Genomic DNA, 16,179 nt, shown 5'->3' with positions numbered 1-16,179 from the left:
CTTAAACAGACTCTACGCTCATACTTTTTATGCCAAGTTACACTGCGTGAGTCAAGATAACTTAACAAGCCCTCCTCAGTTTTACCTGTTTTTAGTGTCGGGCAGAAATCACATCGCGTCAACACCCACCGTGGCCCTTCGCGATGCTTGTTTTAATTAAACAGTCGGATTCCCCTGGTCCGCACCAGTTCTCAGTCAGCTGCTAGGCGCCAGCCGAGGCGCACCGCAGGGTGCCCCCCCCGCGCGAACAGAGGGTTCCCCCAGCGGTAGCTGAGGTGATCCGCAAGAAGGGCCCGACACGCGTCCAGAGTGGCCGCCGCTGACCGCGTACCCGGTCCCCTCCAACGGCCCGCCTTCCGTGCCGGCGATGGACACCGCCCCGCGGTCCAAGAGAAAGAAAGCCCCCGCACCAGCGACGCCGTTAGGCGGCACCGGATGAGGAACTCCCGGTGCCGCACACTGAGCCTCCGGCGGCGCGGAGAGGAGGGCGACTGCTCCCCCAGCCGCGGCACGTGCCCAGTCAAGTTTATTACCGATAAGCCGATATCAGTTAACGAGGCGAATATCGGCCGCTACCGATGTTCGGCCGATAAATCGGTGCATCCCTAGTTAAGTGTTGTCTTTCAAGGGTTTGTACTATCTACTTTGTCGACCATATTGATCTTTGTATGGGTAGTATCTAAGTACTGCTGCAAAATTCAGCAATAAGATCTATGTTGATGAGAAAGAAAATCATAGTTTTTGTCAAGTTACCATCTCAAAGAGCACTGCAGCAGTGACAGCCATCCAGTGTAGTTTGATCTCAAAGGCAGCTGTGAGAGAGAAGTTTCCATGGTAATAACAGCTGCACCATTCAGTACGGTCGCTGCGGTTGTTAACATCCACATCCAGCGTGACTGTCTTCTGTTCCGGGACTGTAGCAGCTGGAGGAAAGAAGGAGCCAGAGAAAGAGAGAGATGGACAGACAGGAAGACCGGCAGCAAAATAATGAGAAGTGGATGGCATGATAGCTAGGCAAATGGAGGAATAAAAGAGGCTCAAGTCTGTCAACACTGAGTTAAGGAATATTATGGATACATATTTATTGATCCACAAAAGCACTTTAAATCCGATCTACTGTCATCTTGTTAAAACGAAAAAATGTTTTAAATTTTGTCACCACACATAACAGGAAAGTGCGGAGCTGCCAGTCATGAAAAGTGAGAGATAGTTCAGCCAGAAATAAAAATTCACTCATTATATTCTTACCCTATAGGTTTTCCAAGCTTAATTTTTACATTTATGAATGACACATTTTGTTGAGTTTTTTTTTATGATGCTAGATTAATTTAAAACAAAGTTTACTTTAATTATGAATTGTAATATTTACCTTTTTTTCATTATTATGTTTTAAGTATTTTTCATTCCTGAAATGATGCAATTTTTATATACTAGTCAATTAAATCATAAATCATAGGATCCTAATAAAAAATGCATGTGAACGTTTGCTTTGTCTCCTTTACAACTTAAACATTGACATTCAATCATTAAACCAGTTTTTCTCACATTGCAGATTGAGAAAAGTTATAACAAACAATGCCATCTGTTAACCCAGTTTAATTCACAAGACTGGCATCTTATCATGGTCGAAGTGAAATTAATCCAGAAAGCTATATAAAGTTATAGGAGAGACATATTGTTCTCAGAGCTCTCAGATTTCCAAATGGAAAATAAAGACATGAAAGTTATGCAGATGCTTCAATTAATTTCATTAATCAGGGTGTGTAAGATATGGAAATTAACTACTTTTTCTTCAAGCTGTGTGTATGTGTGTGCTGCAAAATAAATTCAAAATTAGGTTTCCTGCTATAATAAATAACCACTTATCACAAATAAGTGGTGAATACAGTCATTAGACACTGACAGTAAGCATTACAGCTGTCGCTTTAAAATGTGCAAGCATTTACAAATAAGTGGAGGTGACCAATGAAGCTTGTAGTATAATAAAGCAGTTGTATGAGGGAAGAACGGAGCCAGAGCAGAACACAGTCACAACATGCTGCGTTGTGATGGTGCTCTCTGTTGAAAAGCCAGCTGGAGAGTGACAGGCGAGGACATTCCACACAACAGCACTACTGAACAACAGCCGCTAACACCACAGCATGCACACCAGCTTCTACTGCTCCTGGATCAGCAAGACACTAACCACACAGCATGCACTTATTGGATGGAGGGGCTGGGAAATTTGTGGCCACATCAGACAGATGCCACTGTGGGCAGATCACTACAACAACTACTACAGACATGCTCTACACATCTGGAAACACAACCATCAGATTGCAGATCTACAACCCACGGGTATCAGTGCTAAGTCCAGTATCTGTATCACAGAACAGGAAAGATGTTACATAGAATCAGCGTGGTGGTGAGAGTAAGACTCCCACAGTGTGAGCAGGATGAAAAGCGACTGTGGTGAGTGTTAATTTCTGTGGTAGTTAGAAACATGTAGCATGTAACATTGGTCTTGTTTTTTGCAGCAAACACAGTGTCATACAACAGTAACCATTGCATTTTTACAAATTTTTAGGGATTCAAGCAACTGATCTCCATTTTATTTTCTCTTCAGATCATAATAATGGAAGCATTATGAGCTGTTAAATTATTGTGGTAATCTCTGTTGAAAACATAACATAACAGTAAAGTAAAGAGAATAAGGGGCAGAGTGGGTCTAATTTTCAGCATGGGAGATAAAACCACAGGTTGGGGCCTACCTCAGTCATTCAAATGTTACTGAGAAGGCATTGGGTAAAATTGGGTTTCCAGACAAACAAGGATGGCTAATAATGAAAATCAGACAGACTATTTTTATTATAACTGAATCCAGTAATTAAGCATTTTGACAACATAACCTTTGCAGTTGCATTGCCAACCTGCCCATACGATAGTTAGCTGCACTTCATTCTGTTTTTCAGATTCCAGAAAATTTTTATTTGGGGGAAGAGGGGGCAAAATTACTCTTTTGAAAGTAAAGGTTGCCGACCCCTGCTATAGACTTATGCTGGTAGGGATATCTAATGGACAACTTAAGTACTGCAAGCTAGACTATTATGCAGTTTTAGTCACAAACATAGACAAACTGGGCCTGAGAAGGGAAGAAAAGGAGTTTAATGTGGCTACTAAATGTGACTAAAACTAGACTAAAATGTAATTCGTTTTCGTCGACTAAAACTAGACTAAAATGTAATTTGTTTTTGTCGACTAAAACTAGACTAAAACTAAGAAGGATAAAAATGCCTAAATGTGACTAAAACTAATATGCATTTTCGTCAAAAGACTAAGACTAAATCAAAAATAGCTGCCAAAATTAACACTGCCCAAAAAACAAATATACAATTCTTAAATAATTTTAAATGGAGTTTTTAACCCATTACTGTATAAATATATACATAAATATGAGTTGAAAGTAGAACCATAAACATTTCCATCGGTTTTTTCCTTTTTCTTTGTTGACCCATGAGGTTATTACGACACGGATGAGTGGAACGAGCAAGAGTTGCAAGGCCAAAAGAAAGTCCTAGCCGCAGCTCAAAGGGCATCATATGAGGTAGCATATTTAAAATATGGGAAATGTGCTGTGCTGCCTGTATGAGCTGCGGGACGAGGTGCGCATATTTCTGATGGAGCATGGATCCCAGCTCGCTGACCACCTCTCTGACCCTGACTGGTTAACAAGGCTGGCATACTTGTGCAAAAATACTTTTTCAGCCCTGACCTACATAAAGAATAAATACAGATCGCAGCTAAACGTGGAGAATGATCTCCGAGTCGCTGTTTCCAAAATAAAGCCATGAATTGACTTGCTCTGCTCCATGCATATTGCCCACCTATCTCATTTGTGAGTTTAAGAAATGAAAGTAATGTTTAGGCTAAAATAAATAACTCTAAAGTTTTTGCACATGGCAGCGATAAGGTGTCTGCTGCTCGTTATGCATTCAGACGCGCACAGACATCACCTGCATACTTGTTTAAGTACAGCATATGCTCACTCAGCCCTGCTGTTTATACAGGGAGCTGTTTATACATGGTACATATCCTTCCAAAAGAGGTGATGTGCGGATATGGGCTAGAGCAGATTGTGCTGCCATAACATACACAGAAATAATCATCAGCGACAGTAGAACAACCAATTAGGATTTCTATTGTAACTTTTGGATGACCAAGATTAGCATGTATCGCTCTGCGTTACATGCTAATACTGGACCCACATAGTCTTTCGAAATAGACTTGAGTGTGATTTGCATCAGAATGGATGAGGGAGGTGACCATGTTTCCTCTGTGGTGTGGGCTGTGAGGATCAGGCTGAGTGTACCTAGCAGTGCAGCGGCCTGGCTGCGTCCTCCAAAGCTGCGGCTGAAGGAGCTGTGCCTACTTGCGTAGGAGGCTTGCCGGCTGGGCAACCAGGGCAGGAGGAAAGTCGGGAGGTCGCAGGGTTGCTGCTCCTCTGATACAAAAGCCACTTCGAACCACTTTCTCTGGAACAGGGCGAAGTCCTCCAGGGCTGCAGTGGACCAAACTCCAGGTGCTGTGGGGGAGAGCTGGGAGATTGGCCCTGCAGAGGACAGAGACTGCCATGACAACACCCTCTCAAAACGTCTACATGGGAACAATGACATTATTTTTTCTAACTAACTCACAAATCTGTCTGCATAGATCTATAATTGAGTGATTCTACGAATCTGTTGTCCACTGCTGTTCACATACAGCTTCTCCTTCAGGTCAGTAAATCTCTGCAGCCATGTGAAGAAGCAGTTCACATGTTGATGAATCTGCACATGGGAGGTGTCAATCTAAAGCAACACATAAATCTTGTATCAATGCCTCTTAATATTTAGTTTTTGAGATGCAGTATGGGCTAAATGTTGCTATGTAACATTTTAGAGTGAAAAACTGAAAAAAGCGATTTGAGGAAGTGTGTGTTCAGATCATGCTGTTTTGCATCATCTAGGCAGCACCTTAATTTCTGAGTCTTTCAGTTCGTTGAACTGTTATACAGTTGCAATCAGAAATATTCAAACCCCAAAAGATTTTAAGGATTAATCAATTAAAGTTTTTCAAAGAGCAAGATTCTGCTAAGTGCATAAGTGCATGATGTAGTATTTGTGTGTAACAATATATTTTGTTAAGATAGCCATTTCACAATTATTCAAACCCTATATAATATTATTGTTTTTAAAGCTGTCTGACAGTTGTTATGGCCTAAAGTGGAGTTGAAACACAATTATGCTTTCGGGAACTCTATAATGATCCTTAATTAGCTTAAGCTGTGATGCATATATAAACCCCACCCATGAAGGCAATCAGGGTGAGTTGCAATCATGGGAAAGACAAAGGAGCTGCCACAAAAGCTGAGAAAGGAGATTATTTCATCAAACCGGAAGGGCCTTGGGTATAAGAAATTTCCCGAAAAGATTTATATTCCAAGAGACACCATTGTGGGAGCATTATAAGGAGGTTTAAAACTTATGGAGCAGCTGCAAACCTGCCTGGCTGTGGAAGAAAGCCCATCAAGGGCCCTCAGCAACTTACTCAGAGAAACCCCTGTGTGACTGCAAGACCCCTACAGGATGACCTGATGAAGGCTGGTACAAGTGCTTCAGTGGCAACTATAAGACGTGCACTTAATAAACAAGGACCCCATGGCCGGACTCCAAGACACACTCAGCTCTTGACCACAAGGAACATCAAAAGTCAACTAAAATATGCCAGGAGGAATTTGGATAAGGCTACAGAGTTTTTGGTGATAGTTCTATGGACTGATGAAACCAAACCGGAACTGTTTGGACTTATGGACCAGCGGTATGTCTGGCGTGCAACAGGCAAGGCTTATGACCATAAAAATACCATCCCCACAGTCAAGCATGGAGGTGGGTCATTGATGATGTGGGGCTGTTTTTCTGCGGCAGGAACTGGCAATCTTGATCATGTACCTGGATTCCCAGAAAAAAAACGCCATTTTAAAGAGGTACGTGATGCCTTCTGTTGAAAAATCAAACCTTGGTGATCATTGGACTTCTCAGCAAGACAATGATCCCAAGCCCACCTCCAAGTCAACCAAAGCTTGGTTGCGATTTAAAGAAGGAAGTTGCAGCACCGAAGCCATCAAAAATCACTGAGGCTTTTGCAAGTGAAGAATGGGCAAAGATTCTGATCGAGAGGTGTAAGAAGCTTGTCAGCACTTACCAAAAACGTTTGTTAGAAGTTACAAAAGATAGAGGATGCGCCAGAAAGTACTGAAGCTGGGGGGTTGAATAATATTGCACATGCACATGTGTTAAAAGAGCTACATTTTTCATTTGAATTTCAAAGTTAAGTCAACTTCTGTTGTCAAAATAACTCAAATATCTATCAATAAATATTTTTGTTGTTTAATGAGGTTTTTTGGAATTTATTGTAATTATCTTTCATCCACATCACTATAATGTATTTTGAGTTGAGGGGATTGAATATTTCAGATTGCAACTGTACACACCATTATTGTGACTGGCAGAGCAGTTCTGAACCAAAGGAGTACAGTGATGTCACCGGCCCACTTTCTACTTGTTGCACTTATGCAGATAAAATCAGGCCCTGTGTGCGATTTAAATCCATTTACCATCCTTCTCTCCAACAATCCTGTAGAAGTAGAAACCGTAGACGAAGGTGCGCATTGCTTCTCCAGAAGCATGGGTCACCAAACCTTCATCCAGCATTTTCTACACAAACCAAACAGATAATTACTAGAAACTTACATATATTATGTTTATTATACTTATTATATAACTTAATTGTTACTACGATGAAATAAGCTCACACAGTCTTTTAAAAACAACATTTCCAAAGGACAGGTTTTTTTTCCCTTCTCAGTACTTAGATAAAGCTGGGCAACAACTACATTTTGACAGCCTGAGAACCTCAGTGACCTTGGGATATACAAACTACTTGCCTTTGTTTATTTTTACAAACACTGTAAATCTGTCTACACTTTCTGATCATCTTCAATAATTACTCTGGCAAACAGAAAATTACACCTTTACTCTTTTTGAAATCTGCTAATCTTTCCATGATGTTATAAAAAATGTCATTCAGTGCAAGGAAAATTTGGACTCACCTGCATCTTATCCACAGCCAGTGCCTGTGTATCCACTCCATCGACATTATTGACCAGCCAATGAACAACCTCAGCGCTGATAAAGCAGTTGAGTGGGAGACCTTTCTGCTCTGGGAGAAGCTGTACACCTGTCCTGTAATACCAGAAAGCACAGACACTGCTATCGGAAAAAAAATAACTGGGTAAACAGGTCACCAATCCCTATTTGTGATATTCAATATTCACAAATAGGGATTTGTGAATATTTCAAGTTGCAGCCGGGGTGTAGAGGGCGTCCAGTTTGTCAACCTCTGGATGGCGTTCCTTCTTCATTGGATGGTGTGATTCTGAAGGCCTCATCAGAAAGGGATCTTCAGCGCACAATGGGGCAGTCTTAAGTGGTCAGAATGAGAATCAGAACCTTAAAGTCCAAGGTTGTGGGTGGGTTGCTGCCCAAGGGGATGAGTTTAATTAACTTGGAATCTTGTTCATGAGTTTGGGGAAGATGGAGCAGGTGAGAAATGGTGCGGTGTCAGCAGTATTGAGCGCATTGTGCCGGTCATTGTGGTAAAGGAAAGATGAGACAGTTGCACCCTAGAAGTTATAAAATAAGGTTGTGGCCCCGGCAAATCGTGGGTTGGCACACCAAAGTGAAAAACCACTTAATTTAATTTATGATTTCTGTATTATAGAAAATAAAATAGTTGAAAACTATGTCAACTTGGCCCACAATCACAACTTTTCAGGAAAAAAACTCCAGCTCAATATGAAAAATGGCAGCAACATAAGGAAAAGTTGTACTTTTACTTTGTAGACAAATTGCAAAAGAGTATGTGATTTTATGAATATTGTTGCAATGACAGACATATACACCTACAGTAAGATATCTCCTAATTTCTCTCATTTCGATCAAAAATAATCAGTTGTGGACAACTGTTGTAGAATTCAAACGAAGAATCCACTTTGTCAAAAAATTACCATATCAGAAAGTAGAGATAACAGGATACGGTAGTTTACTATGACAATGCTTTCTGGAACATCCTGCGAGATAAGAATGCCAATATGGAATGATAAAATAACTACTTACGGATTACACCATGTGGAAATAAAAAATACCTGATATAGCAGGTTTTCTTTACAGGTGTCAAATCAATTAAAGGGGACATGTTATGAAAAATCCACTTTTAAAGTACTTCTACACGTTAATTTGGGTATCTGGCATGTCTACCGTCTCAAAAACCCTGAAAAAAAAAAACTCCCGAGATTTGTTGTGGTTCCTCTATGTCAGAAACTATACGATAGAGGGCGTCGAATGGGCATACGACCAGAATTGACGTCACAGTCGGTCTACATGGCATAGCAGCCAGTAGAATCACGGCTATAACTACAAAACAATGATTAAGATGCATTTATTAGTCCCAAACACATGCACAGACATGCAAAGGCACACTCATGCAGGTAGGGAAATGTAATCTCTGCTTTTGACCCATCTGGTGCAGGACACACAGAGCAGTGAGCGACCATGTACGGCGCTCGGGGAGCAGATGTTGGGGGAGTAAGGTGCCTTGCTCAGGGGCACTAGACAGGGTAGGGAGACTCTTGAATTTTTGGACAGATCAATCCAGGTTCGTCTTTTGTTGTCTCTCCGTGGAGTCGAACCAGAGACGAGCCAGAGACCTTCTCTGCCCATAGTCCAAGTTTCTGCCACTAGACCACCGCCTCTCTAATGCACTCGGAGGCTAACCCAAGTCGTTGCTTCTGTGTGTGTCGCCCCGGATGAAACAGCAGGTATAACTTAAAACAGCTGTTTATTGAGCTTTGTTAGAAAATAGCACCGGAACGTGTTCCAGGACCCCCCCCCCCCCGGTCTCCGGCTGCATTGTACCCGTGCTTGGGCGCTCGCTCAGCGGACAGCCTCTCCTGTGATGCCCGGGCGGCGAAGCGGAGGAGGAGGAGGAGGAGGAGGAGGAGGAGGAGGAGGGGGGAGAGAGCTGCGCCTTATAACTTTTGTGGCCCGTACAGATTTGCTCCACGCAGCCCGAGCTGAACACCGTTGACGGTCACCAGCAGCTCGTTGCCGCCTCCGTCGCTCGCTTTAAAATAAACTCATACCCGGGGTTTTAAGTGCATTTCGCCGCAAAAGTTGCAGCAGTGTTAGCCTCCAGAGCTGTAGCCCCTCCTGTGTGTGTGTGTGTGTGTGTGTGTGTGTGTGTGTTCAGAATATATGCCCTGTATGAATAAATATACACATACAATTATATACTGTATACACACATATCTAATGCATGTATTTAAATAATGTTCATCTTTATCAGAAGGTTTAGTAGTTTGAAAATTGTAGCTTCAATGAAGTAACACAACAAACGGATACAGAAATGTATGTGTAGGACAGTGACTTAAAATGATTTTAACAACCTTAATTATGCTAAGGCGATTTAAGACGTGAAACTGGATGTGTGTGTGTGTGTGTGCGTGTGTGTCGGGGGTGGGGCGGTGAGAGGGAGGGTGGGTTGTTGGTGAGAGGGGGGGCACTCAAAACAGGTCAATCTGAGGAGGGCTGTTTTAGACAGGGTAAAAAGGGTGCCGTTTTAAATGATCCTTGTGGTATTTGAACCAACATTTTTTACAGACATTTCATTAGGAACCATATCAACTGTGGTGAAATGGGCATAATATGTCCCCTTTAAAGAATAACTGGACTTTTTGTCACCTGATTTAACCACAACTAAAGTAATTGACAAACATTTCACACAGTATGTCAGGACACAAACAACATCAAATATTACGTGGGATGTTTGATTCCTTCCAGGATCTCCAAGGGAGGTGAGGAGGAGGACAGAGAGACAACTCCCGTTGCAGACTGGCCACTGTGAACAGATCAGCGCAAAAGGATAGAAGGAAAATCATCTATTTATTAGCAATTTTTCAGCTACACTTAATGTGTATCTGAATTGAGTTTTGGAGCATAAAATATAAATATGTATGATAATGTGTGCAAGCCATGTTTTGTGCAAGTGTTTAGGAGTCCCTAAAGTACATTAAGTAAACAGTTACCTGGTATCTATGCTGCTGCTGGCTGCAGTCTCTCCTGCCGGCTGTGTTGCTCCACCTGTCACTCCAAGCTGGACTACTTTGTCAGCAACCTCGTTAACTTCAGCAGGCAACTACACAATTAAAATACTTCATTAAATGAGCCGTTTCACTTTATATGTTTTAATGATATGCCTCTCACATATATCTAGTGGCATTCAGCCATGCAATTCATTTTTTCATGTTTCTGAAAGTTACATTTTCATTAAATTGAACTTAAGTTAAGTACTTGAATAAGTCAATATAGCAAAACACCTTAAAAAACAAGATTACATTCACCTTCATTGTATTGGGGTTAGCTTAGATACCACGAGAGCAAAGTGAATAAATATGCTTATTGAACCACTCAGTCCTGATATCATGTATGGAATGTAAGGGTGGGAATTGGCAAAAATGTGACGATTCGATAGTATTGCGATATTTGGGCCACGATTCAATATTATTGCGATTCTTAACATATTGTGATACAGCAAGTATTGCGATTCGATTCTGCGATATATTGCGATTCATGTCACCATATTATTCAATATTGTAAAAAGTAAAGATGAACATGCTCACCTCTTCTTTAAAGAACTCAATTTCTGCCTCATACTTTTTGCTGTCGTTGTTTGACTCCAGTTTGAACATGACTGAGGTGCAAAAGCTTTGTCCTTGAACATTCAGGACACAGGACCTTTGTAATTATTTTCTGAATAGGAGACCTCTCACATGAACGCTTTGCTCCCAGAACATAACTTAAAATTATTTAAATACAATACAGTAACATAAAGCAGACATAATAGAGTAACATAAACCTGAGAATAATCATATAAATAAGAGTAACTTAGAGCTTCAATCAAATTGAGAAAAATAAACAAAAATGTGTACTGCTATAGTCCAGTCGGCTGGTCATGAACCAAAATGTTAAATTAATTTGGGTATATTGGCATTTTTGTTCAGAAAAGGAGTTGGTCAACATGCTCAGATGTTAAAGTGCTCTTCTGGGCCGTTACTATATCTCCTGCAGTGGGGAACACCCTTTCAGCAGACACACTAGTGCCTGGAATGCTCAGGTATCTTTTCAACTCTGAGACTCTCCTTGTCATGCTTTGCCAGCCAGGGGCTGTTACATATATAATTAAATATTGCAAAAATTGTAAATAAAGTATTACATTTTTTTTTTTACAATACTTTGTGATACTGTATTGATATAATTGCGTGCGCAAGATATCGCAATACTGAACAGAATAGATTTTTTCCCCCACCACTAATGGATTGATGAGTGAGCCTCAAAAGTTTATCTGAGTGAATGAGTTCTGATACATAGCATGTTAGTTACACCAGGATCACACTTTACGTGCATGATTAATTACTCTCCCGAACTGGAGAACATTGAGTTTCCAGAGTTTATGCATGGTTAACTAAGTTATTCAATCATTTTTAAATTGTTCATGATCATACCAACCAAACTTTATGGTAAATGGTGAATGGTTTTGTATTTATATAGCGCTTTTCTAGTCTTGATGACCACTCAAAGCACTTTACAGAACAGTTTTACATTCACCCATTCACGCACACATTCATACAGTGCATCTATTCGCAGCACTTTATTATTCTATGGGGGGCCATTCAGGGTTCAGCATCTTGCCAAGGACACTTAGGCATGCAGATGGGTCTGACTGGAGATCGAACTGCCGACCCTCAGGTTGGAGGACGACCACTCTACCCCTCAGCCACAGCCGCCCCATCATGACTTTAACGATTTGTCATGATGTTTAGTAATAATTCTGAATGAAGACTGACCTATCATGAATGGGTGAGCTCCCTAGCTGCTGTTGCTAGCAACAGTGAAGGTGTTTTCGGTCATATTGGACAAAACATTCTCCTGCAGCATTACACTCCCATTTGTCTCAAATATTCAATTTTAGTATGTAAGACATAATTTCTGCAACTAGGGGTATCTGAAACAATAACCAAAGAGAGTTGGCTTGTATTAAAGTGGTGTAGGATCATGGGAGTTTTTGCCATCATTGCAGTCAGCTCCACCTCGTTAGGATTCTTTAAGTGTTAATGGTTCAGGTGCTGATTTATCCTCACAGGTAAAAAAAAAAGTAAAAAGTAAAAACACTATAAAGAACTGCATCGTATATGATCCTGGTATCACAGCGAACAGCGTTAATCTAAACATGCAGACAGCACAATACTGGAAACAAACTACATACTTAACAAAAACAGGATGGGAGCACTACAAGTGGAGGTGATTGTCTCTTGCATTGCGTGTTTCTGCACAGCATGGTCATGCAGTAATACAGAGTAGTGAGGGGAGCTGGAGCAAAATGACACATACAGCAAAACACTTAACTTCATTGTTGCCCAGGGACCTCATAACTGACCTGAGAGTGATAGATGTAGGAGGAACGTGGGCTACGTATAAAATCCAAAATAAAGGCAGCGTCCTGTCAGCATACACAAAGAATACAACCCAGGATCAAACTCCCCAAGCCCAGTAAGAAACAGAGACAACAGAAAAAAGAGGCATGAAAGGAGAAAAAGGCAAATGAAGGAGAAAAACAACAGCAAAAGCCTAACAGTGAAGCACCAGCAAAGAAAAATCAACAGTGCCTGTTGCTGGTAACAATATGTCTAGATGTCTCAGCGAAAGCTAAATGGCAGAAGCAGACAAACGCATTCTGCTCCAATCATTAAAAAGACTCTTACCTTGCGGGGACTGTCTATATGTGTGGGAGCTGTCGCAGCAGTGGTGGGGTCACTGACAGCTGCTGAGGGCTTCATCTGCTGCTGCTGCTGCTGCTCCTCCAGCGTCCTGACAGGATGCAGAATAAACATAGTGACGAGATTCATGGCTCTATTGCAAACATGTTGGCCTGCGGTTTCTGGGGACGCTCACTTCTGATTCTGATCCATCTCCAGCAGGGCCGACAAAGCCGATGTGCCTTTCTTGCCTTGTGGGACAACAGGCTCAGGAGGATATAGAGGGAGAGGACTCGTAATTTGCAGTCCTTTCATTGGTGTGCCTTTTGGCTATGAGAAAATGTGAGAAGAACAAGGGAAATGTCCATCATCATCTAAAAATACAGTTTACCACTGAAACTCCTAGTGTTTTGTGGACTCAAACACTTCACCCACCCCTCAATCGGCATAGTGGTGAGTAGATAATGAATGAATTTTCAGGTGAACCATCCTTTTAAATTAGTAAATAATATTGTTTGATAGAGAACTTTTATAGAACAATATCATTGTCAGTAATAATCTGAAGAGGACCAAAGTATCAATGATGTAAGAATACAAATATTAGTCAAAATAAAGTACTGCAGTATTATCAGCATAATGTCCTCAAAGAAAGTGGCTCTTGTTAGTGTTTTATAATTGTACCGTAGAAATAAAACATCTGTGACCAGGTGAAAGTGCTTTGATTAGTGTTGCATTTAAATGTCGATTTTCAAATCAGAGCCAACTTTAGTTTACTTTTGGGGGGGGGGGGGGGGGGTTTGATGAATTTAATTTATACAATTATATATTTCATAACTAGTGACTATAGCTGTCAGATGTATGTAGTTAGGTAAAAAGTACAGTATTCCTCTTTTTAAAAGTAGTGGACAACAAGTACAGAGACAGAAACACAGAATAAACTGTATTGGTGTTCAGTAGGTAAATGTTAATATAAACCACTGGAAGATGTGGATCTTTCTGCCACTCTCAATTCAAAACAATGCGACAGACAATTGTGAGACTAAATGTGTTTTGTTGTAAAAATGTATAATCACAGATTATTTATGTGTGGTCAGGTATAGATCAAAGCACAAACAGTTAGGAGACAACTGCACAGCTTAATGTAAACTAAGACAGCCTCACCCTGATTATCCTGTCAGAGCGGTGGCGTCGGCGAATGCGATTGAGACCCTCTAGGAAGCGGACAAAACCATCCAGCAATAGCCAGTCCCCGCTACCACCAACCCTAGCACTTGCTCCCTCCCCATAAATATCCCAGTGGCCCTCCCCATCTGCCACTCGGCGTGCACCTCCAGCTGGCAGCAGTAGGAAGCGAGTCCTCCAGAACTTCAGTGAGTCGATCAAACTGGGGAGGCAGAAGAAAAGAATACCATGGTATTTGACAAAAAATGTAAAATTATTATCAAGAATTACTCTAAAACAATTGCAGTTTAAATCAGTGCAGTTTCTGTCTAGATACATTCCCCCCCAAATGTATATAAGGTCACATTGACCTTCACCTTTGACCAGGGGTAGGCAATTCAATTTCCCGAGGGGCCACATGAGAAACATGGACAGTTGTCGAGGGCCGGACCAATAAGTTGAACTTAATTCTACTCATATTAATTTGATAAGCTTCTACAGGTAAGAGTAAATGTTATGGTTAGGCAATTAAAAAGTGAGGCAGGCAAAGTAATAACGCCAACAATATATCACACTTTAATCAACATTTACAAGAACAGTTGTGAACAAAATATGCAATTTTTTTGCAGTATTCCAAAGATCAGCTTTAAATTAACTGTATACAAAGCACTATTACTATTTGCATATCGTCTAATCACCCCATTTGCGTTTTTTTTTCTTGTTAAGTGAGAGAAATCTCTGTTTTGGGCATGAACAAGTGCACTGAAGTCAGGTTGAATATCTGAGGTGGATATGCGAAGGAAAGCTAACAGGTGATCATCAGTGAGAGAGGATCTGTATCTGGATTTGTTAAACTTCATCAAAGAAAATGTTTGTTCACATAAGTCAGTAGATCCAAAGAGAACCAACATCTTCTGAGCATGCCTCCTCACGTATGAAAAGTTCTCCTCTTTGAGAGAAGAATAAAACTCCAGCAGTGATGCTGACTTAAAGTGCTCTGCCAGCAGTGTACCTGCGGAGGTGATCAACTGATGGTGGGGCTTCTTTCAGTGTTGGGATGTGGTTGAGAATGTTACCCTCCAACTGGCTCGAAAGAAACTACAACTTTCTCATGAAAGTCTCACCAGGCTATACATTTCATGTGCAAATAGGCCCTTGCCTTGCAGTTTGGTATTTAGCTCATTCATTAATGCAGTGACATCTTCCATCCAGTCTGCATCTGAGAGCTCTGGGCTGTCCTTGCCTTTCTTTTCACAAAACTCTTGAATCTCTGCTCTCAGGTCCCATACAGTTTTAAGCACTTTGCCCAGACTGAGCCATCTGACAGCTGTGTGGTAGCTTATGTCCCCATGTTCAGTCTCATGCTCCTCCAAAAGTGCAACAAACTGTCTGTGATTCAATGCTCTTGCCCTGATAAAGTTAACTAATTTAGTTACAACATCAGTAACATGATTCATTTTTAGCAATGACTTACACAACACCTCCTGATGTATAATACACAGGGTTCATACACATTTTGACCAATGGATTTCCCTGACTTTCAATAACTTTAAACCAACTTTCCATGACCAAACATTTTGTGAGATCTCACTGTATACCTGCAAAAGAGACTAAATTTAGTATTTAATCTAACAATGAGAATTTCAAAGCATACAGTAAACCTTGAATTACACAAATGAATGAGACAATAGTTTGATTGACGTCTGTTGTAACACATGGCATGTACTTTTCCATTTGTAGCCAAGCATGGTTAAATCTACACTTCCCTGGCGTAGTGCATTATCTCGCCTGCTTCCAAACCGAACATTTAAATTAGTATGAGATAGTAGGCCTGCTTATATTTTGAGCGTATTTCTTTTGAAAGCATATGAATTTATTAAAACTCAGTGTAAATTAATGACATGAAAATATGAATATAACAAATCTCCATGACTTCTCCAAAACTTATGGGATTTAATTTTTTTCAAGCACTTTTCCAGGACTAGAAATAAACATTTAACAATTCCATGACTTTTCCAGGTTTTTCATGACCGTGGGTTAATTTCCCTCACTTTATCTTGCATCCGCTTCAAAAGTCGTCCTTTTTACTGACCGCATTGCTGCCAGCTCCTCAGTAATCGCAAAGTCTTTCG

At 40.9% G+C, this 16,179-nt stretch overlaps 1 protein-coding gene across 9 annotated transcripts in view; it reads right to left on the bottom strand.

Annotated features, from left to right (window-relative positions):
- depdc5 (DEP domain containing 5, GATOR1 subcomplex subunit) overlaps positions 1–16,179 on the bottom strand; it is a 39,312-nt gene that overhangs the window by 6,928 nt on the left and 16,205 nt on the right. For 8 of the 9 annotated variants that reach the window (XM_053437191.1, XM_053437184.1, XM_053437189.1 and 5 more), the window contains 10 exons: positions 14,048–14,270; positions 13,083–13,216; positions 12,893–12,998; positions 12,568–12,630; positions 10,160–10,269; positions 9,892–9,972; positions 7,127–7,259; positions 6,632–6,731; positions 4,349–4,588; positions 754–923 (listed from right to left, as the gene is read on the bottom strand). In XM_053437191.1, coding sequence (XP_053293166.1) covers positions 754–923; positions 4,349–4,588; positions 6,632–6,731; positions 7,127–7,259; positions 9,892–9,972; positions 10,160–10,269; positions 12,568–12,630; positions 12,893–12,998; positions 13,083–13,216; positions 14,048–14,270 — 1,360 coding nt within the window. The remainder of the gene's footprint in view (positions 1–753; positions 924–4,348; positions 4,589–6,631; positions 6,732–7,126; positions 7,260–9,891; positions 9,973–10,159; positions 10,270–12,567; positions 12,631–12,892; positions 12,999–13,082; positions 13,217–14,047; positions 14,271–16,179) is intronic. The other variant, XM_053437188.1, reaches the window with a different exon arrangement.

This window comes from Pleuronectes platessa, chromosome 13, assembly GCF_947347685.1.
Source record: "Pleuronectes platessa chromosome 13, fPlePla1.1, whole genome shotgun sequence".
NCBI classification, from domain to species: Eukaryota; Metazoa; Chordata; class Actinopteri; order Pleuronectiformes; family Pleuronectidae; genus Pleuronectes; species Pleuronectes platessa.
This window is presented reverse-complemented; position numbering and strand designations above follow the sequence as displayed.